The sequence below is a fragment of the Macaca nemestrina genome, chromosome 1 (genome assembly GCF_043159975.1).
Source record: "Macaca nemestrina isolate mMacNem1 chromosome 1, mMacNem.hap1, whole genome shotgun sequence".
In the NCBI taxonomy this organism is placed as follows: domain Eukaryota; kingdom Metazoa; phylum Chordata; class Mammalia; order Primates; family Cercopithecidae; genus Macaca; species Macaca nemestrina.
The window spans coordinates 149006030-149029639 of record NC_092125.1 but is presented as its reverse complement, the minus strand read 5'-3'; the positions used below and the strand labels follow the sequence as shown (position 1 = coordinate 149029639).

At 37.0% G+C, this 23610-nt stretch overlaps 2 protein-coding genes across 9 annotated transcripts in view; one reads left to right on the top strand and one right to left on the bottom strand.

Annotated features, from left to right (window-relative positions):
* LOC105482752 (spermatogenesis associated 1) overlaps positions 1–16983 on the top strand; it is a 61957-nt gene extending 44974 nt beyond the window's left edge. For 3 of the 8 annotated variants that reach the window (XM_071089144.1, XM_071089310.1, XM_071089126.1), the window contains 2 exons: positions 2249–2338; positions 13877–16983. In XM_071089144.1, the coding sequence (XP_070945245.1) occupies positions 2249–2338 (90 nt within the window). In that variant the 3' untranslated portion in view covers positions 13877–16983. Of the gene's footprint in view, positions 1–2248; positions 2339–3948; positions 4294–4538; positions 4609–13876 lie in introns of those variants that run through there. The other 5 variants (XR_011618421.1, XR_011618420.1, XM_071089255.1 and 2 more) reach the window with 5 other exon arrangements.
* Positions 291–22703, bottom strand: LOC105482751 (chitobiase). The gene is made up of 7 exons (XM_011743044.3): positions 22499–22703; positions 18852–18990; positions 18224–18432; positions 13857–14028; positions 11771–11868; positions 11292–11453; positions 291–4386 (listed from the first exon to the last, which is right to left on the bottom strand). The coding sequence occupies exons 1-7, from the start codon at positions 22664–22666 to the stop codon at positions 4186–4188; spliced, it is 1149 nt and encodes a 382-aa protein (XP_011741346.1). The 5' UTR covers positions 22667–22703; the 3' UTR covers positions 291–4185.
* Between the last annotated feature and the right edge of the window lie 907 nt (positions 22704–23610).

Below are 23610 nucleotides of genomic sequence, written 5' to 3'. Positions count from 1 at the left end.
TTAAAGGAAAAAGAACCTGTGAGTCAATATATTCTCAAAAAAAATTTTAAGTAGTTTTCCTGTATTAGAATTACTAAGTCTGATAAACCACTGAGCTCTTCTCTGAACTGAAATTTAATTTTTCATGGGTAATCATTTAATTTTTTCTGGTTATTTTCATATGTATTATATTATTTAAATATGAATAATGTGACTTCTACTAGATGTTAAGTTTCCTTCCGGGCAGAAACTATGCCTTAGTTAACTTTGTTTCTCCCATGGGACCTTTTGTGGAACAGATGCTTAGTAGAGGCTTCTGGGCATGCTTTATTTGGTGAGAATTGTGTACAACTAATTACATCATATAAATTATCTGTGAAGTACTGATGTATTAAAAAGCTTTTTTGTTGAACAGAAAACAGAAGAAGATTATACATTTTCACACAAGTACCCATAGCAAGGCAGGAAAATAAGAACGATAATTATATGCATGCTCTCATTTCTCTATCAGAAACAGCTTTATGACACAGGATAATGACTCTATTCTAGAATTAGCTCTTTTTAAAAAATTTTAAAAGAGAAAAAAGAAAATCAGTACTGTCCTGGGTTTCCAATAAAAATAAAAATAAATAAGATTTAAAAATAAAAAAATAGAATTAGCACTGTCCAATAGCACTTATGTGATGATAGAAATGTTCTATGCCTGCACTGTCAGATTGGTAGCCACTAGCCACCTACTGATATTGAGCACTTGAAATGTAGTTTGTGTGACTGAGGAACTGAATTTTAAATTTTATTTACATTTAGTAGTTACATATGGCAACTGGCTTCTACTATACTGGACAGTGCAGTTCTAGATTCTTTTTACAAGCAGCATTCTCGAGGCTAAATAAGCCCTGGTTTGGCACTGAGAAGCTTAAAACTTAAAATAGAAAAGGAAAAGAGCAGAGAATAATTTTTAACAAAATATCAGTTAAATTTGCATTCAAAAAAGTAATTTGTTCAATGAAGGAAAACTGTGTGTATTCCATATATGGAGATAAAGCTAATATGTAAACTTGTACACAAGAATAATTCAGTAGGTAGGAAGGAGTAATAAAATGCCCCCAGAGGCTTGGATTATGACTCCCCTCATGCCATTTTCTTCTGGAAAGCATGTGCATTACTTATAATCTTTGTATATTTTAACATTACAGATGTCACTCATGGTTTGAACCCAAATTAGAATTGTTCATACAAAAACAGTAAAGCCAAGTGGAATAAGAGAAAAAAAAGAGAACAAAGTTTTCAGCTTATAGGCTGGGGGGAAAAATCCTATATTTAACCATAGTGCCTGATTGACACATAGACATTATATAAGAAGTTTTATTGATTTCTGAATGAGCTCCCTAAAACAGCCCTACCTATAAGATTCAGAACTAAGGGACAAAAAAAAACCTAGCCTGAGTCTCTTGCAACCATATTTATTCAAGATAGTATAGCATAAGTAGTGCTTCTCAAAGTTTAATATGATATCATCTGAAGATCTTGCTTAAAAATGCAGGATCTGACTCAGTAGGTCTGGGTGCAGCCTGAGATTCTTCCTACCTAACAAGCTCCCAACTGATTCTAATGCTGCTGTCCACTGACAACACTTAGAATAGTAAGGGCTCTGGTACCAGGTGGTCTGAGTTTGAATCCTGGCTGTACCCACTTCACTTACTAGTTTTTTATCTTGAGCAAGTTACTTAGCCTCTAAAGGCCTCCATTTCAACTGTAAAATGGGGATAAATACTAATAAGTATCTGATTCTATAAAATTTTTGAAAAAAAAATAGACTAATACACTTAGAATGAGTGCTTGCCACAGAGTAAACAGTATATTTCTTAAATATCTCTTCAGTTCCTAAGGGCTAGAAATTAAGCTTTTTTGTATTTTGTTTTCTTGTTGTTTTCACTATTTTCTTTATACATTGAGAACAACAGGTTTTGAAGTTTAAACAAAACATAAAATTCTTTCTCTATTTTTTAGAACAGTTCAATTGTATTGTCCCTATATATTCATAAACAAGGTTATCTTATAGCATATCTAGTCAGTAGATAGGCATGCTTATTAAACAGCATTCATAATCTACACATTTACTGTAGTAATCCAGTGGAAGTCAAACCACTGAAGCCAAATGAGAGAAGACAGTTAAAGCAGTTACAAAAACCCTATTTACATGACAATTATAATGTACTTTTAGAAGAGTATGATGAAGTTCATTTTTGAAAAGTAATTCTTTTTATAGATGAGAAAACAAGCAGTTTCAGATTTACGAACATTGAAAACTGAACTGGCACAGAAAAAAAAAATAATACATCTCTACAATCTCAATTAGGTATGTTAATTTAAAACTTTTATTTATCAAAAAATTTAAATATTTATTTGAACAGATTTGTTTAACCATTATTCTCCTTGGCAATGTTTTATATAAAGCACAAGGTTTCTCTTTCTGCACTTTCCATGTGGGTGTTATAAAATGTTTCAGGAAATATTAGATGCAATATAAAGCGAAATGATGACTGGTTATTTTTAACATTCCAAGTATTTTGCATATTATTTTACAGTGCTAATTTTATAATTTTCATTTTTAATAATCTTAAAATGTAAGAGCTAATATAACTAAAAATCTATTTGCAAAGAATAAATGTGTATTAATGAATACTAATATATTTGCATGAAAATACAGACTTCATATAACTTAATTTGTTCACTATATCTTAATTAAAAGAAATCTGGAAATACAAAAGAATAGGGGATATTGAACTTGCATTCTGAGCTATGATAAAGATAAGCATCTAAGAATTTAAATTTTTTAATTCATTTATTTTAGAAATATGAAGACAACAGTGGTCCAACATATAGTATGAAAATGGTTGGTTTTACTCTGTCACAAACAATTGTGTAAATAGGAAATGTAATATTCTCATAACAGATGGTTCAATCATCATTTATTCCAATTTACAGGGGGAAAATGTGCAGGGAAGCCAGGATTTATGTAAATCTAGAGTTCAAAGATACAGATTTTTAATCTGTAATTAGGAACTAATAAGGGCAGCACAACGTTGTTAATTCCCTGGAGAAAGAAAACAGACTTTATTACATTTAGAAAAGTTATTTGTATAAAATTGATCTTTTAGAAAGAGAACTAGTTGAGAAGCTAATCATTGTCTTTAGATCATTAAAAATACAATGCAGTTCATGCCTGTAATCCCAGTTCTTTGGGAAGCCAAGGCAGGATGAGTGCTTGAGCCCAGGAGTTGGAGACCCGCCTGGGCAACATAGCAAGACCCTATCTCTACAAAAAATAAAAATAAAAAAGATACATTGCAGATGTAGAAAGAAAAATTTAACCTTGTAAAGAAAGCTAGCCAAGAAATAAATTATACATGTCCATAAATGAAGGAATATGAATAATTAGAAGTGTGACAGTGAATAGAATCAAGTTCAACTGCAAGTTATTCCTATTATAAAAATTTTACAGATGAACCTCATAAAAATAATGTAGTTGGAAAATATTAGGTAGTTCTAACTTACCAATTCAAAATATTACTGTTATATTCTTGTATTTTGTGAATACATTTAATCTTCTGGATTCTTTTTAATTCTCACTCACTGTCCAAAGGTTTAGTTCAAGTACCTCAGAGAACATAAATACTATATGGGGTCAGGAAGCAGAAAAATTATTTTCATCAGTTTGATGAACCTAAAGAGGAGACACTAAATTGTAGGTTTTAAATTTAAGATTTATTGGAGGGTTGGGGGAAAAGTATAGCACAAACTGCTTTTCAAAGACTAGGTTTTTAAAAACTCTAAGCAAACAATTTCCACTTCAGATTATACATATTTTAAAAATCAGCATTGATTCATAAGCATATATTTTACTATAATGAAGGGAAATATGGCATAATAAAATTCTGAAAGCAATTTTTCCCAATTAAATTATAGTGTTGAAACATCTAATAGAGGAATACTTAACAGGTAAGTTGACTAGTTTCTTGCCTTTATATTCCTGGATACTGATGACATTTGTATGTATTTTTCGAATTCAAACAATCAACATTTCTTTATTCTTTTTTTAGTATACCAATAACAAAAGTATATAGCAACATAACAAAAATGCAAGAAACTAGATCTATTTATACAGATCATTTTTCTAAATCTTAATGGTTTGACAAAAGATGTTCATCTTTGTAACAGCTTTGGCTTTAAGACTTCCCACATTTCTTCAGTTTGCTGTTTGGCTACAGCATCTCCAGAGTAGTCAAGACAGTTTGCATTCCACATGCCGATGCCCCGTAAGCCATAGTTTTGTATATATGTTGCCTTTAAAGAAATACTCTGAGGGTTATCATACCATACTTGATGAAAGTGGCCAGCAGGATCCTATATAAATAAATTAAAATGGAGATTTTAAAGTATTTAATACAATTCAGCACCATAGGAAAGGGAAAAATAAAAGAAGTATACAGTACAGTAAGAGGGAAATGCTCTGGTCCTCTACAACCAGCTTATGTGCTTTTTTGTATTCTCTGTAGTTGCTAGAAGTGTGCCTAGCTAGGAGCTCTACAGAAGATTTTGTTTATGATGAATCAGCCAGATCAAAAGGTAATGGAAATGGAGGAGAAAAGTACATCCTTTTCTAGGTCCTAAGGATTCATTCTGAGAGTCTGTTAGGTCTGCCCTTCATTGGTGACTTAACACACACCTGATTATGAGCCATAAATTAGATTCTGGTCTTATGCTCACCTTCCACCCTAAAAAGTCCTGCCCAGAATCAAATACCTATATTTAAGTACTAACACAGTCTCTCTCGGGAGGCACATGAGCTATTGGATAAGAGACAAAGGAAAAGGGAAAGGAGATCTAGGACAAAGTGCAAAGGAAGGTGAAAAAGATAGGAGATAAAAAATAGAAAGACCTGTGACTAAAAATAATTTACTTATTTTTATATACATCTAGGAAACTCCTTAAAGACATTTCTGAATTAATGCCAGTAATATTTACAGCATCTCTCCTGGAATTAGAATAGTCTCTTAAGAACATAAAGTATAATTAAAAAAAAAAAAAAAAGGATGAAAAAGAAGATTACTTTGGGGCCAGGCGCGGTGGCTCACGCCTGTAATACCAGCACTTGGGGAGGCCGAGGCAGGCAGCTCATGAGGTCGAAAGATCGAGACCATCCTGGCCAACATGGTGAAACTCCGTCTCTACTAAAAATACAAAAAAATTAGCCGGGCTTGATGGTGCATGCCTGTAGTCCCAGCTACTCTGGAGGCTGAGGCAGAAGAATTGCTTGAACCCGGGAGACGGAGGTTGCAGTGAGCTGAGAACGTGCCACTGCACTCCAGCCTGGAGACAGAGCAAAAAAAAAAAAAAAGGCCACTTTGAAGGAAAATAATTCACCTAGTAAATGAATACACTGCAGTATATTTAAATATAGTAGACTAACTGTAATCAAGCATATGTCAGTCTATATCTTATATTCCATTCTTTAACATTTTTAGAACTAGACAAAGCCATGCATGCTCTACTAATAGCTGTGATTCATTATTTAAAGGCAACTTGTAGAACTTGTACTTAAATATGACAGATTGTTGAAGATTCAGGGGCAAACACAAAGACATATACCTTTGAATTTTGCCATCATTCTAGCTAGTACTTTGAGACTTTTTGATATTATTAAGAAATTCAAATGTCTCAAAATTGTGAAGGATCAAAGGGCAAAAACTAAGCACATGTAAGACTAATTTATGCATAGTTAAGGCATATTTGCTTTCCAGAATATTGAGTCCAAAATGAGCTGCTATTGCTGAAACAGCCCAATAGAATGATTCTCTTCAAACAAAACAGAAACTTGATTCATCTTGCTATAGAATTTTGCAATTAATAAAAAAGAGAGGCCGGGCGCAGTGGCTCACACCTGTAATCCCAGCCCTTTGGGAGGCCGAGGCGGGCAGATCACGAGGTCAGGAGATCGTGACCATCCTGGCTAACACTGTGAAACCCCATCTCTATTTAAAAAAAAATACAAAAAAATTAGCCGGGCGTGGTGACGGGCTCCTGTAGTCCCAGCTACTTGGGAGGCTGAGGCAGGAGAATGTTGTGAACCTGGGAGGCGGAGCTTGCAGTGAGCCAAGATCAAGCCACAGCACTCCAGTCTGGGCAAGATAGCAAGACTCCATCTCAAAAAAAAAAAAAAAAAAAAAAAGGAAGGAAACAGTTATAACTAGATTTTTTTTCTAAAGTGGCATTAAATGACCTTCAATGCTCACCAAAATGTTTCCTGAATTCTAAGACCTTAAAGAATGTATTTCTTCATGGAAACAGGGTAAAAAGGTGGTACCAGAGACTGGGGTTGGGAAGAATAGATGTTTCAAAGGACACAAATTTTCAATTAGACAGGAACAATAAATACAAGAGATCTACTGTATCCCATGGTGACTATAGTTAATAACAATGTATTATGTTGAAAATTCCTAAGAGAATGGATTTTAAGTGTTCTCGCCATTTAAAAAATGGTATGTGAGGTAACGTTAAATAACTTGATTTAGCCATTTCACAATCTATAGATATATCAAAACATCATCTTGTATGCCATAAATATAGATAATTTTTACCTGCCATTTAACTTTTTTTTAATTTAAAAAAAAAGAGGCCAAGTGCAGTGGCTCACACCTGTAATCCCAGCATTTTGGGAGGCCAAGTCAGGAGAATCACTTGAGGCCAGGAGTTCAAGACCAGCCTGGGCAATACAAAAAGACCCCGTCTCTACAAAAAGTAAAACAATCAGCCAGGCATGATGGCACATGCCTATGGTCCTAGCTATTTGGTAGGCTGAGGCAGGAGGATTGCTTGAGCCTGGGAAGTCAAGGCTGCAGTGAGCCATGATTGTGCCACTGCACTCCATCCTGAGTGACAGAGCAAAACCTCATCTAAAAAAAAAAAAAGACTGTGTTCCTGCATTTTCACATTCATTAAGGAAAAAACAAGCCACAGATTACTAAGATCAGGATTACAAAGAAACAGTATATGGTAATATATACTGTCCTAAGATTCTATGTTAAATATTTTTAAATTACAGGCATACCTCATTTTACTGTACTTTGTTTTGTTGTGCTTTGCAGATATTAAATTTTTTGCAAATTGAAAGCTTATGGCAACTCTGTTGAACAAGTCTGTTGGTGCCATTTTTCTAACAGCAAGTGCTCATTTTGTGTCTCTGTGTCACATTTTGGCAATTCTTAAAATATTCCAAACTTTTTATTATTATTATATCTGTTATGGTGATCTGCAATCAGTAGTCTTTGATGCTACTATTGTGATTGTTTGTGGGCACCATGAACTGTCCATGTAAGACTTAATAACAATATTTGGCTGGGCACGATAGCTCACACCTGTAATGCCAACACTTTGGAAGGCCAAGGTGGGAGGAACACTTGAAGTCAGGAGTTTCAGACCAGCCTGGCCAATATGGTGAAACCCCATCTCTACTAAAAATACAAAAACTTAGCCGGGCCTGGTAGGGCATCCCGATAATCCCAGCTACTTGGGAGGCTGAGGCACAAGAATCGCTTAAACCCGGGAATCAGAGGTTGCAGTGAGCGGAGGTTGCAGTGAGCTGAGATCGTGCCACTGCACTCCAGCCTGGGTGATGGAGTGATACTCCATCTCAAAAAAAGAAAAAAAAAAGAGACTTAATAACGATATTGAAATTAGACTAATAACCTTACAATGGGAATTTTGCAATGAATAAAAAAGAGGAAGAAAACAGTTATAACTAGATTGTTTTCTAAAATGACATTAAATGGCCTTCAAGGCTCACCAAAATGTTTCCTGAATTCTAAGACCTTAAACAATGTGTTAGCCGGGTGCGGTAGCCCATATGTGTAATCCCATGCCTTTGAGAGGTCAAAGCAGGCAGATCACTTGAGGTCAGGAGTTTGAGACCAGGTTGGCCTACATAGTGAAACCCGTCTCTACTAAAAATATAAAAATTAGCCTGGCATGATGGCGGGTACCTGTAATCCCAGCTATGTGGGAAGCTGAGGAGTAGAATTGCTTGAACCCAGGAGGCAGAGGGTGCAGTGAACCCAGATGGTGCCACTGCACTCCAGCCTGGGCGACAAAGCAAGACTCTTGTCTCAAAAAAAAAAACACAAAAACAAAGAAAAAAAGAAACTAGAATCCCTCTTCCCTAAAATGGGTCAAAGAAACCAGAGCCTCTTTTCCCCAAAGTCAGCCATAAAGTCTAAAACTGTTACTCTAACCTTTCCTACCACCACCTTTCTGTGTACTAGCTGGCCATAAAGAAATTAAGACCCTCATTCCAGAGAGGTCCTACCCCATACCCATGAGAACAAATCCTTCGCAGGGAGAGGCCAAGAAAAATCTGAACAGACAGACCTTGCTGAGTTTTCCCACTCAGTCCATTTGCATTAGCTCATGCCCTTTATTCTGATCACAGTTCTACATAGCTGTCCATACTTCGTTGAACCTACGCACAAAAATGGACAGTTTTTCCTGCATCTTTGGGTTTTCATTCTGAAGACTCTCATGTCATGTAAAATTATGATCAAACACATTTTAAAAGGCAGAGATCTCTTTCTTCAAATAAATCTTATATTGGAAGATGATGATGCCATTTAAGACTTTCCTAGCTAGACAGGGGAAGTCAATACCTGGCTTTAAAGCTCAAAGTACAGGCTGACTCTCTTGTTAGGGACTAATGAGGGTGGTAACTTTAAGTCGAAGCCAGTATTCATTTACCATTCCAAAAATCCTAGGGCATTTAAGAATTATGCTAAATTGACTCTGCCTGTGATCTATGAATGGAATAACACAGCCTGGCTCATAGCACATCTGTTTACTGAATATGCAAGTCTGCTGTTGAGATGTACTACTCAGAAAAAAAAGAGATTTCTTTCAAAATATTACTGCTCATTGACAATGCACTTGGTCACCCAAGAGCTCTGATGGAGAATACAAGATGAATGTTATTTTCATGCCTGCTAACACAACATCCATTCTGCAGCCCATGGAACAAGGAGTAATTTCAACTTTTATTAATTAAGAAATAGATTTTGTAAGACTGTAGCCAAAGACAGTAACTCCTTTCATGGATCTGGCCAAAGTAAACTGAAAGCTTTCTGGAAAGGATTCACCATTCTAGATGCCATTAAGAACATTCATGATTCATGTATGGGAGGAGGTCAAAATATCCATATTAACAGGAGTTTGGAAGAAGTGGGTTATAACCCTCATGGCTGACATTGAGGGGTTCAAGGCTTCAGTGAAGGAAGTAACTGCAGAGGTAATGGAAACAGCAAGAGAGCTAGAATTGGAGGTGAATCCTAAATATGTGACTAAATTACTACAACCTCATGATAAAATTGGAATAGATGAGGAGCTACTTCTTATGAATATGCAAAGAAAGTGGTTTCTTGAGAATAGAATCTATCCTAGTAAAATGCTGTGAACATTGTTCAAATAACAGCAGAGGATTTAGAATATTCCATAAACTTATTAATAAAGCAGCAGCAGGGTTTGATAGGGTTCACTCCAATTTTGAAAGAAGTTCTACTGTGGGTAAAATGCAATCAAATAGCATCACGTTCTACAGAGAAATCTTTCGTGAAAGGAAGAGTCAATTGATATGGCAAACTTCACTGTTGTCTTATTTTAAGAAATTGCCACAGACACCCCAACCTTCAGCAACCACCACCCTGATCAGTCAGCAGCCATCAATGTCAAGGCAAGACGCTCTTCCAGCAAGCAGGTTATAACTTGCTAAAGGCTCAGATGATCATTATCATTTTTTAGCAATAAAGTATTTTTAAATTAAGGTATATATGTTTTTTAGACATAATGCTATTACACGCTTAACAGACTACAGTATAGTGTAAACATAACTTTTACATGCATGGGGAAACTAAACATTCATGTCACTTGCTTTATTGCTATATTTACTTTATTGTGGTGGTCTAGAACTGACCCTGCAGTATCTCTAAGGTATGCCTGTATATGTAATTGGTTACCATAACTTTTAACAAACTATATATCCATGAAACACTGTTTCTAAGAACTGCATGTTTCTAAGAATGCTGTGAAACAAGATTCTACATCAAACAATTAAACTGCCTCATGTATTACAGCACTTCTCAAATCCATTAATATAATGATTGTTATAAATCTCCAAGAGGGGCTTACAGTATATAGTGTTTTTCTAAATATATTTGGCCATGGCACATGTGTGTATATTTTGCACACAGGTGCATCTGTGTGTGTAATATTAACAGTTCCCAGGACAGACTAATATAAATACTGTTTAGGAAAGGTAAGATTACAGTACACTCTAGTTTCACTAATAGGTATATACCTTCAGTTCCAAACTTTAGAAAGCTCTACACTAAAGCTCTCTGTATAGCTGATATACAGGAATACACATGTATGTCAATTATAATTTATGACATGTAGTGTGTTTGCAGTCATTTTTTATAAATGGGTACTAGACCATTAGTTAAGAATATAAATCCTTGCTGAAATTCACTTCTATCATTTTAGTATTCCTTTTAAAGTAACATAATCTGAAATAAATTCAAAGAGGATTTGTACTTAAGATTTTTGAGCTGTGGAAGAGCCTTTATAATGCTAATGGTAAATTATGAAAACTATAACTTTTCTTTGACACTTTGGTATAGCAATTCCTATTAAACACTACTTGACAGAATTGCTAATTATTTGGTGTATTTCTTCAGGTTTCCTTTATGTAATATTTTTGTAATTTTTGACATTGCTTATAATTTAGTTATAAAATAAATTGAAAATGATAGTTTTTCCATTGTAAAGTTGATTATGACACCTCTTCTGTTTTCACTCTCATTCCCCCCTATGTTAAGAGTCTCATCAGAATCTGTAGGCCACTTTGAAATGGAGGCTTTCAGAGATAGTAACCTATTTTGGCCCAAAACCCTTTCAAAATCAACAGTCATCCTAACATAATTGTCAACTATTACAGAGATCCTGTTTGTGATATGCACATTTTTATGGGATCATCTAAATGACAAGTGGCCCAAGCAGAGTAGATTCACTATTAGCAAAACTCCAGCTGCTCACCAGGGAACTAAAGTTCCTGATTACAGATTCAAAGACAAGTTTACTCATGTAAACAGCAGTCTGCATGTTATACCCTAAAAGAAAACTGACAGATATTCTTGATATCAAACATCTAATTATGAAAATAATTATGAAAACTAACAGAGTAAGTGCTCATAACTTATGAAAAATCTTACTTTATAGTTATAATAAGGAGCCTGCTGATCTTTATCCCATTGGTTTCCAGAAATAGAACTATTTATTTGCTTCATGATCATTTTGTAGGGCACCTGACGTCCTGCAGCATCACTACAAGGAGCCCCCCGGAATGGGACTTTTGCAATGGTACAAACATGATCCTAGAAATGCAAAAGTACTCATGTTACAGATGATCAAGTATGCAATTCTTAAAAGCCAAATCAAAAATATATAAATTATTTAGAAATAAAACATATACCATAAATAAATAACCTGACTATATAGAATAAAGGTTAAAATAAATTCCATTATTAAATGAAAACGTATGATAATCATAAGCTTTCATAGAAGTAAAAATAATTTTTATCTCAAACTATATTTCAGAAATTCTAAAGTTTATATATTTCTAATGAAAACAGAGAGACTCTAAAAAATATAATAGAGAATAAAAATTATGTAACAAATGACCTGTTCCTACCTCAGACAGATTCAGGCAGGTATAATCATAACCATACCAGGGAACACCCATTACAAGTTTCTTAGGATTAATGCTCATCTTGATGTAGTCATTATATCCTAGTCAAGCAGGGAGAGAAAAAGCATATTTGTTTCTCTTCATATGTCAATGTGTTCATACAAGCTATGCAACCGTTCAGAATCTGTTTGTAAAAACAAGCACATTTATAAAAAACACTAATAATGTTTAATATGATGTTATAAAACATCCTTTAACAACCATAAATTGTATATCTTGCTTTCTAAACCATTTCTCTTTGAATAAGAGAAAACATTCAAAACCATTAAGATCATATTGAAATAAAATATTCACAAAATCTAATTCTAGGAATAATGACACATTTCAGGAAAGTATGCTAATTGTATCTATTAATTGCTAAGACATGATATACTTGATACTCTAGATTCTAAAGTTTCAACAAAGTTTTATAAATCTTAACTTTCTAGCAGTGATTGTCTCAGAGTTTCTTAGAAAGTACAAGTGTTCCATGTTTTGCAAATATTCTATAAGTATGAATGATAGCTGGGGATAAGCAATGTGTCATCTATAGTTGGAGGAAACAAAGAGAAAAATTAACAAATACCTAGAACTATCAGTCCTTTTCTTGCCCAATGCTGCAAAACATGTTTTTTCACCAAGACATATTCACAGATTATCTAGAATGTTGAGGTAAATAACTTTGTTACTTTTTAGAGCCTTTAATGTTATTATATACTATTAAATAACCAAAAATGGGGTGGGGTATGCATCAGTTCCCAAACATATTGGTTTATTTAGTTTGTTCGTTGATTTATTTATGATACAAAGTGATCATAAATGTGATCTTCCTACCTCAGCCTCCCAAGGTTTGAACCTTTTATTGATAGAACATAATTATCATATCTTTCCTGAAACACAGTTTGGGAACCCTCAATTAATAATTACTTCATAATTTTAACAGAATAACTTATTTTTCAACTTTAAATAAATATGTGGCTAGGCACAATGGTTCATGCCTGTAATTGAAGCGCTTTGGGAGGCTGAGGTGGGAGGATCACTTGAGGCCAGCCTGGGCAACAGAGTATGACCCCATCTCCTTAAAAAAATATATTTTTTAAATTAGCTGGGCATGGTGGTGCATGCCTGTATAGTGAGGCTACTCGGGGGGCTGAGCTTGGGGGGTCACTTGAGCCCAGGAGGTCCAGGTTACAGTGGGCCATCATAGTGCCACTGCACTCCAGCATGGGCAACAAAGTAAGACTCTGTCTCAAAAAAGAGAAAAATGAAAATATTAGCTGGGCATGGTGGCATGCACCCATAGTCCCAGTTACTCAAGAGGCTAAGGCTGAGCTCGGGAGGTTGAGGCTGCAGTGAGCCCTGATCGTGCCACTGCACTCCAGCCTGGGTGATGGAGTGAGACCCTGCGTCAAAAAAATAAAAATTAAAATTAACAAAAGAGCAAGCAATCTTTTATTTAGTTGACTGATGGAATACAAACCAATCCAAACTTTGAAGAGGATAATGCAAAGACTACATCATACGAATGACAGGTCAAAAGTACTCCAATTCTAATAGGAATATAATTTTTAATTTATCACAGATACTAAAAGAAGTTAATGCCTATCCTATTAATCATGAAATGAAGGTACCCAACCATAACTATCTTTGCTATTATGTAACACTGGTTATTTCAACAAAAATATCCTGTCAAATTCTAGATAAACATGTGATTTCATGACAAGAATATTGGACCAGAAATGAGAATACCCGATTAAGCCCCAACTATATAATACTTAATAGTTATGCAATCATGAGCGGTTAATTCTTTTTATCGCATCTAGAAATATACCTATACCACAAGATTGTTGGAAGAATTAAGTGAAAATCAAAACTTTAAAACTTTTTGTAAACTTTAAAGTTTTCAATTAAGTGATTTTTAAATGTTTGAAGCAAGCTTTACAATTGAAAAACATATACAAATAACTTAGAAATACTGAAAATAACTTAATATTTTAATTTCTAGAATATTACTAATATTATTAATAAATGATCATGTTTAGAGTCTTACCAGTTAATGTCTGATTATAGGGAGCATTGGCTGCTGCAATACATTCTGACCAGATCTGACTTTGTTCATCATAAGACATCACAAAGAGGAAGTCACAAGCATCTGCGATTCCAGTATAATTATAGCATCTTCTGTCTATGTTCTTTGGAGACCAAGCTACATCAAAGGTTACCTGTGGAAAAAAATCTTACTATTTTATGTAACATGATCAAATATGCATATTATGTCAGATTTTTAAACTTATATATATTTTTACCTTATACTACACAAGGAAAAAGCTTACAGTATATGAATGTAGGGTTTGACACACAGAGAACTTGAACCATTCTAAGAAATATTTTTTGCTTACACTTGACTGAGTCAGACATATATTTGGACATACAGGAGCAGGACACTATATAGAAGATGGCCTTCAAACTCAAAATGTCTTCAAACGCGAGGCTGGTACCTCAGCTGATTAAAAGAAGCAGGTATAATGACAACAGGGTATGGTGATGCCCCTGAGCAATTAGAGAGTAAAGGCACACTAAAAGAATTCAAATACAAAAGTTTTTAAAATATTATGCAGGTTAAATATGTCACCTGTTGGCACAACCTGATTGGGTTGCAAGTTTCAGCCCGTGATTCACAATCACCTTATATGGTAGGTTTGGCCCAATATTAGTTAGACAATAATGGTGTCTTATGGCCACAGGTATAGATTAATCAAGTCAAAATGTTGACAAATCATTTAAATTATCTTATTTTATGGAAATATTCAAATAAATGTTGAGTAATATATTATCTTTCTTTTTTTTTCTTTTCTTTTTTGAAATGGAGTCTCGCTGTGTTGCCCAGGGTGGAGTGCAGTGGTGCGATCTCGGCTCACTGCAACCTCTGCCTCCTGGGTTCAAGCAATTCTCCTGCCTCAGCCTCCCAAATAGCTGGGATTACAGGCATGTGCCACCACGCCCAGCTGATTTTTTTGTATTTTTAGTAGAGACAGGGTTTTGCCACGTTGCCCAGGCTGGTCTCAAACTCGTGACCTCAGCTGATCTGCCGGCCTCAGCCTCCCAAAGTGCTTACAGGTGTGAGCCACCGCACCCAGCTTTATCTTTCATTTTGAATAGTGAGCCAGCCTTCAACAAGAATATGTCTCTTTATGTTTATTGCCTTAATGAAGTATTAATTAGCCTTATTTTATATGTGTACAAATGTTCTAAAACTTCATTAAAGGTTGTTTTCCCCCCTTAATTAGGCACTCAATAAATACTGATTATTTTAAAAACTGAGATACTTTAGGTAACATTTTTATACTTTGAACAATTTATTCTAGCAAAACTCTTTTTAGGACTTCCTCAAAGTTATCTTTATAATTCCCTGAGTATTAGCACTTTACAATTATAAGCTTTGCTCAATAGTTTTCCAACAAAATAAGTTATGAAGTAAAATTTTTACATATTGGATCCTATTTTATTACTGCCTCCTATTACCAAATGAGAGGTATATTATAGTAATAGAGAAAAATAAATGACTACATCTAAGCAAGTAAATTTCAAATCCATTTTGTAAGAGTATTTTCACCAGCATTTTCTCTCACAGTTAATCTCATATTTTTGAGAAGGTACTATTATTATATTAGACAAGAAAGCAAAAGACTTGGGTGCTAGTGTCAGCTCTGTTATAATTAGGTCTATATCACTGCTAAGTCACTTAAAGCATCTGCATTTTTCCTACCTATAAAAATTTTGGGTATAGAAAGAACTCTTCAAGGCATTTATTTCTAGCTCTTTAATTCTGTGACCACAATTCTGTAAACTAAAGTTACTATCTTATCCCCAAAACTAATTCCACCTCTAGATTCTCTAGTCATTTTTTGTTGGTTACCAGTTTAAAAACTCTGGGGCCACTTTCTGATTCTTTCTTCCCTTACTTCCAAAATCTAACCTCATGTCTCCCTTTGGGTGGCCTCTCACAGTTGTTCTGCCCCTTCCTTTCCATTAATTAATTTATTTAATATGTATTTATTGTACACCTGCTGATTTAGGATTATGTCATCATCCAAATCAAATGAAATCCCTTGATATTGTATTGTTCTGTTAGTAGCCCTTACTGGTCTTCCTCCTTCTTCTAGTTTTACATACTCCTACAGAATAATCTTCCCAAACACTATTTTACACACATAACCCATTACACACAGAATAAAATGCACAGTCCTCAGCCTGACATTCTGGATCTTCCACAATGTGGCCTACCTTTGTAACTGTCCCTCCCACTAAGTCACCTAACATGAACTTGACATGTAGCCCAAAATGTTCTCCTCACCTCTCAAGAGATGGAAAGAGATATTCCTACTGCAAGGATTTTGCTCAGTCTCTTCCTCTCTGCTCTTTCACTACAGCTTAATCAGGATTGTCAAATAGGTTGTTTCCCATATATTCCACACATCAATTCTAACCTATTAGTAATGACTATCTAGAGAATGAAGGAAAAGTTTCTGAAGCCAAAATGTGTGAGGAGGAGAAGGGGTATGGTGGCCTGTATGCCAGGCATTTGCTATTCTTAATCTACATTGTACTCTCCTGACAAGTTGAATTCCATACTGACAAATCTTCCCTATTTGCATAAAACCATAGAAATGTCAGTCTTCATATTGCTTATTATTTTACCAGTAATTCTCAAATTATTTTACCTGTAATTCTCAAATTCATGATGACCAACTCTACCAGAATCACCTAGAACACTTTGCAAAAATACAGTTCTCTAAGCTCTATCCCAGACCTACTGAGTCAATCTCAGTGATATGGTTTGGATCTGTGTCCCCGCCCAAACCTCATGTTGAATTGTAATCCCCAGTGTTGGAGTAGGTCCTGGTAGGAGGTGACTGGATTACAGGGGCAGATTTCCCCCTCCAATGCTGTTCACGTGATAGAGTTCTCACGAGATCTGATTGTTTAAAAGTGTGTGGCACCACCCCACTCTCTCTCTTGCTCCTTCTCTGGCCATTTGAAGTGCTGATCCCGCTTTGCCTTCACCGTGACTGTAACTTTTCCTGAGGCCTCCGAGAAGCCAAGCAGATGTCAGCATTATGCTTCCTGTATAGCCTGCAGAACCGTGAGCCAATTAAACCTACTGTCTTTATAAATTACCCAGTCTCAGGTATTTCTTTTTTTTTTTCTTTTTGAGACAGAGTCTCACTCTGTCACCCAGGCTGGAGTGCAGTGGCGCAATCTCGGCTCACTGCAAACTCTGCCTCCCGGATTCACGCCATTCTCCTGCCTCAGTCTCCCGAGTAGCTGGGACTACAGGTGCCCGCCACCACGCCCAGCTAATTTTTTGTATTTTTTTTTAGTAGAGACAGGGTTTCACCATGGTCTCGATCTCCTGACCTCGTAATCCGCCCGCCTCGGCCTCCCAAAGTGCTGGGATTAAAGGCGTGAGCCACCGCGCCCAACCTCAGGTATTTCTTTATAGCAATGTGAGAACAAACTAATACACTTAGGATATTTTAAACAAGCACTCTCAGGTAATTCTGAGACAGGAATCACTGGTTTATAATACTCATAATGCTCTATACTGGAATAAATTTTTAAGCATTCTGTTAGATATCAAGGAGCTGCACCCTGTCTTCAAAAAAACTCATTGTCTAGCCTATTACTTCTTAACTATAATCACCAATGAAACTTTTTTAAAACTGTGGACTCTGGGATTACCCAAACCCTTTTGAAAAATCATTTCTGGGAATAAGTTCAAAGTGCGCATGTGTGTGTAAAAGTAAACACGTTTACTTTTTCTTAAGATCTGTGGTTATCTTGATACGTGGCTAGGTTTGAGGATCACTAATGTGGGTTCACATTATCCTCTGTTACCCACCTGTTGTCTGGCAAGATTTCTTGTGTTGTTACCTTCTGGTCTAATCATGTTCATTATGGCAGTGGGGAAGCACACTGCCTATTGTCATAGCTGTCACAGTTCCGTGTAGTTAGTCCTTTAAGCTTTACTGGGCCTTGGGTGCAAGTAATTCAGAGACTGTGGAGCAAGTGATACACTTCTCCAGAATTACCTCTACTCCTGGGTTGTTTCTGTCCTGCACTGGTAAAAGCTGGTTAGGCCCCCCTTGATTTCTGTTCTCCCATTGTCTAACACTTCTAACTGTGTTACAAGGCAAGTAGTGGGGTAATCCCAGTGTTGTATTTTGATATAAACAGAGAATAGTGCTTTAAAATTCCTTAAATAAGAACATCAAAAGCTCCAGAAAAATTTTTTAAGAAATAAGTGCTGAAACTCCCATTGCATTACTATAAAACTAAGATTATATTAGTTTTACCCTCATTAGTATATTCTGATATGGAAAAGATGAGGTTTCCAAAGAATAAATGAATTTTTACCTGTGATCCCTCAATTTCACGATGGAAAGTGTCTGTAGTTTCTTTGACTAAAGCAGTTAATGCATCGTATTCAGGTGATAAACAATTAACTTCTTGCTCTATATCGATATTAATTCCATCCATATATTGTGTTTTGGCCAAATTAACTTTTTGAGCTATCCAGGATGCTCTGGAAGCAGGATCAATGATATCCTTTAAGGATACATCTCCTGTGGAAGAAGTATATATCTTTTGAACATGTATGCAAAAACATTTATTATTTTGGAAGACTAAGCCCCTAATTGAAGTTTTCCAAATAGAGAAAGAATATACCAAAGTAACAGAAAGCCATTACTCACCAATCTCCAAAGTAACCATTATAAATCATTAGTAAAATTGTTCTCAAGTTAGAAGCAGAAATTGTGGTCATCATGCTAATTTGCCAGTTACATTTTGCTCAAAACCATACAGTGGTTTAATTTGTTTTAAAAGATCTGCATTTGTGAAATGAATTACACAGTATCTTAGATTATAGGATCCTAACAAAAACAGATAAACATAAAAGGAAGTTTTTGGAAAGCCGGGACTATAGCAAGTGATACAGATAAATTTCCCAATTGCTGGACACATAGATCTGGTAACAGCGTACCTTTAAGTACTACTCTGGCTCCTTTTGAATGAGCGTAGCACATAAGTTCTGAGTCATATTTTCCAAATGTTGCCACAGTTGTAATCTGTGACCAGTCATAAGATTTCCAAGTTTTCTGTCCAACATCAAACACAAAGACCTGCCAGAACAAGGATAAGCACCATCATTTAAACCAAGAATATTATGCTGACCATCCAAAATACCATTCATCAAACACCACCATACACCAAACACTATGGTGGCAGTGAGAGTACAATTGTGAATAAGACATAAGAGTCCCAATATAATTGGTGGCAGGAGTAATTAGCCAGGCTGGGAAAGAGGGGAAGGATGGGCCAGGAAGGAATAGTGGCAAGTGCCAAGGCCTGGAGGCAGAGACAGCGTGGTGGTTGCGTAACTAAATATTTAGTATGGTCGACGTCTAGAATTTGGGGAGAGAGCATTAGTGAAGGACCAGAGTGGTAGGCACGGGTTAAATCATGAAAGGCTTCATAAGCTCTATTGAGAAGTTAGTACTACCTTGTTTATCCTGAGGTAAAGGGAAAGAATAAAAGCATTTTTAAAAGGAAAAGGTATGCATTTTTGAAAAATATTTTCAGCTGCAGTGGGAAATGGATTAAAGAGAGACCAAAAGTGGAGGCAGAATGTGGAAGCTGTTGGAGGAATCCAAGTAAGAGATGATGGAGACCTCAACTAAAATTGTGGAACAGTGGAGTTAAGTGAACAGATCTGGAAGATCCTAAGGAGGCAAAATTGACAGGACTTTGTGACTAATCAAATGAGTAATCAAAGGAGAGAAATTTGATAATAGTCAAGTTACTGCGGATGGAGCCATAAATACTACATTTACTGTTTGTTTGTTTGGTGAAGCTAGCTTCTTAGAATAGTACTTAGGTCAAATTCTAAGGCAGCTCATGTTGTGTTTCTCTGATATTTTCTTCCCACAATTAATTCAAGAAGCATGAAAGCCTCACTGATTATTTTTATTTTATTCCAAGGTGTGAATTCATTGATTTGACAAGTATTTATTCAATTTCCAATAAGGTACAAGGAGAGTAATTTGCTAGGCTCTAAGGACATAAAGATTAATGAGAGAGACCAGGTCCACTAAGGAGTTAATTACTTAATTACAACGGTATTAAGGACTGTAGAGATTGCAGGGGGCCATGCCAGCATATAAAGGGGACCTGCTAGCCAGATGGAGCAGGAAAACTTTTCTGAGGACTACATGCTTTCGTGGAGGGCTGAAATCAGCAGAATGATGGAAGAGATGTATCTATGGACAAAAGACTGCATTCTCAACTGAGGGAAGAGAAAGCCCAAAGGTCGCCACACCTCAGGAGAATTCTGAGATTCTGGAACTGAAAAAGGTCAGTGTAGGTAGAGCACAGAAATCCTGCAAGTATGGGATACTGGATAAAACCCTTAAGGTCGGTACGGAAAGATTAAGTAGGGCTTCCAAGACCACTGAAGATGTTGTATTTTATCTTGGGATCAGTGGGAATCAATTAGAGTTTTAATTCAGGGGATTTGTATTACAAAAGAGATCACTGGGTCCTTGTGAGGGGAATGAATGAGGGAGAGGCAGTGGGGATAGTAGCTGTAAAAGTTAAACCAGGCATTTCTTAATTTTCTCAACCTCTTTTTTTTTAAAAAACTTTTCAGAGTTAACTACACATAACTCATCTTTTCTGCTAAGCAATTTCCCGCTGAAATAATAAAACGTCATAATGTGAAATTAAGTGGCCCATTGTTTTCAGAATCACATTTCTATCAAAACTTCTATTTTAGTTCTGATAACTAGGATTCTATTTGTTTAAAAAATACTAAGAGCCTGTGATATAATAGATATCCTTTAGAAAAAAAAGCTGGGTGAACTAATCGAAAATATAAGGGGAAAATGCCATGTAGTCAAGTTTTTGTGTTTGAAAAACACAGAAAACGCCAGTAAAGACCATTTACCATGAACATACAAATAAGCATAATTTTGCTTCTTTGAATAGTTGGTTTTCAAAGTGCCACAGTTATTGCCTAACCCACTAAGTACTGGGTACGACAATAAATCTTTCAGGGTTTTTTTTGTTTGTTTTTTTTTTTTGAGACATTATCTTGCTGTCGCCCAGGCTGGAGTGCAGTGGCATGATCTTGGCTCGCTGCAACCTTCCACCTCCTGCTCTGCCTACCAGGTTCAAACGGATTCTCCTGCTTCAGCCTCCTGAGTAGCTTGGATTACACGTGCCCACCACCACGCCCAGCTAAATTTTGTATTTTTGCTAGAGACGGGGTTTCACCATGTTGGCCAGACTGTTCTCAAATTCCTGACCTCAAGTGATGCACCCACCTTGGCCTCACAAAGTGCTTCTCAATCTCAAAAAGAGATTGAGAAAATTAAGAAAAGTCTGGTTTAACTTTTACAGCTACTGTCCTTACTGCCTCTACCACCGCGCTGGGCCTCAGATTGTTTAAAACATTTTAATTGGGAGGCCATTATGCTGAAACAGCTCCAACTGCCTTGGATTTCCTGCTTAAGCAAACTCCAGCCCAATGTCAATAATGAAAGGAAACTTAAGCTTAACCTATCAGAAACTGCCAACTAACCTCTAACTAGGAATTCTCCACCAAGTCATAGCTAAATAAAGCAAACAGTCATAGCCAACCAAGTAATTATTTTCCTTTGCTTCCCTGTTCAGCCTATAAAAACCCATGCTACTAAAGCAGACCTCTCTGAATCCCTTCTGGTTTAAACCAGATTCATAAGTTGTTCTTCGCTCAAATAAACAAGGTTATCCTACTTTGTCTGAAATCTTTCTTTTAATAAGATTTTAGGTTTCCACACTAGGCAGGTTCTTCGTAAACACTTTCACCATTTTTATTTCTTCTCCTAAGTCATGTCACTTTTTTACTGGCATCTAAGTGTCCCTGCCTCAGGTTAATAGACTAGATTAAGAACTAGGAATCATGCCTACTTCTACAAAAGAATCGTTCTTTGGATTAAACCTTTGGACCTTCCTGATGTCATCCAATTCCTGCTTTCAGTCATCGAAGTGGGCAGTCAGGTGGTTTTAATATTGCTCCAGAAAGTGTTTGATTAAAGTTGCCAGAAGCGTTATAAATTGTTATGCGGATAGAAGGAAAATGTACCGAAAACTATTTTTTACCACTCTTCTTGGGTGGTTTTGCGGTACTTTAAAGGAAAGGGCTAGCAGGTATAGAAAACTAAAGGTAAGCAAAATACTCTGCATTCTAATGTACTGTTGGAGTGCTGAGATTCTTTCAAACGAAATCCTCATTCTCTTGGAAACTGAGAAATGGATTATTCTACCTTGTTTGCTTTTTACAACCAGAGTGCCTCGGCAGAGGCACAGCAGGGGAATGAAAGGAGCTTGCCTTAGGAGACAGAACTGGTTTGAACACTCGCCTGCCTACGCAGGCACTTACAGGCTGTGAGGCCTGTGAGGAGTTACTCAACTTCTCTGAGCCCGAGCTTCCTCATCTATAAATTGAAGGATCCGTAAACAGGAAGGCCCTCATCGAGTGGTCAAAGTTGGTTTCGGCGCCCACGGCACCTCTCCTTAGGGCTCGGTTCTACTCTAACTTCTCTTCGTGCCCTGAGGCCCAGACCTAGAGGAGCAGAAGAAGGCGCTGACCTCGAAATCTGGATGGTGGCGAATCGGACGGCAGAGCTCGGGCTCCGGGCATGGGCAGTCGGTCCCGGCCGCGAGCGACAGCGCCATCAGCGCCAGCAGCGCTAGACCCCGGATGCCGCGCGGCGGGCTAGAGAGGAGGCGCCAAGGTCGAAGCTGCAGTCGGGACATGGCAGCAGGTCAATGGGGCCGCAGTGTGTTCCTACCGCCTGGGTGGGCGGGGCCTGCTGCGCCTCAGGGCAGGGAGGGGCGGGGAAGGATGGGGAGGGGCGGGGCTCCGGGGCGGGCGTGGGAGGTCGGGCGTCGAGCGTCTCGGGGCGCTGCGGGTGGGTGAAGTTCAGTGGCTGCTGTAGCGTCCCCGGGAACAACCAGTGTCTGCGGCGCCGAGAGGGCTGTTCGTGGACTCAAATGGGTATCAGCCCTACCGTTTATAGTCCTCCCAATAGTCTGCATCTCGTTTTGTCGTGTTGGTCGAGTACTCCTTGTGGAGTCTGAAGGTACAAAGGGATCCCCAAAATGGAGAAGTGGGTGTCTTTTGGAAGGGCCTACTGAGTAACATGGTTGGAGTGGCCAAAAGACTTTTAGTTTTTATTTTGCTACTCAAAAGAAAGCTGGAATACCAAAAATTTTTACTTACGGATATCAGATCTTACTTAAGATAGTGGTTTGAATTCAAGCATCTAATTTTGTCTACTCTCCTGTTAAAAATCAAGTAACAACCTAAACACACAAAGACAGAGATAACAGCAACAAAATGTTGGAAGCTGGAGAGCACAAGTATGAGTATGAGAGGTAAATCGGAAAAGGGGGAGATTAGTCGAAGGCTGCTCAAGGACTCTGATCGCTAGATCCTTTTTCCGGCTTCATGTCTCTGGGCAGCTGCCCCTCTTTCCCACCCACGGGCTCCCACCCCGGCTGAATTCCGTGGAGGGGATAAATTATCTGCTGACTGGGTAATCCACCTAAAACAGAATAAGTGGCTTTATGCCTACTGAAAACTGAAACCCCTCGCTAGGCTGATCAGAATCTGATTAACCTAAGAGGCTGAGCAAAGATATTGACATCAGGGGGTTTCTGGACAAATCATACACCCAGATCACCCTACAGTGAAATTC

What these genes read in the sequence shown, in the direction of transcription:
- LOC105482751 (XM_011743044.3), bottom strand. Translation starts at nt 22,666, where the DNA reads ATGTCCCGACTGCAGCTTCGACCTTGGCGCCTCCTCTCTAGCCCGCCG. An exon ending in GCCACCATCCAGATTTCGAG is followed by an intron (nt 18,991 to 22,498) that starts GTCAGCGCCTTC and finishes TTGTTCTGGCAG; the next exon opens with GTCTTTGTGTTTGATGTTGG. An exon ending in CCTGCCTGAATCTGTCTGAG is followed by an intron (nt 11,454 to 11,770) that starts GTAGGAACAGGT and finishes TTGCATTTCTAG; the next exon opens with GATCATGTTTGTACCATTGC.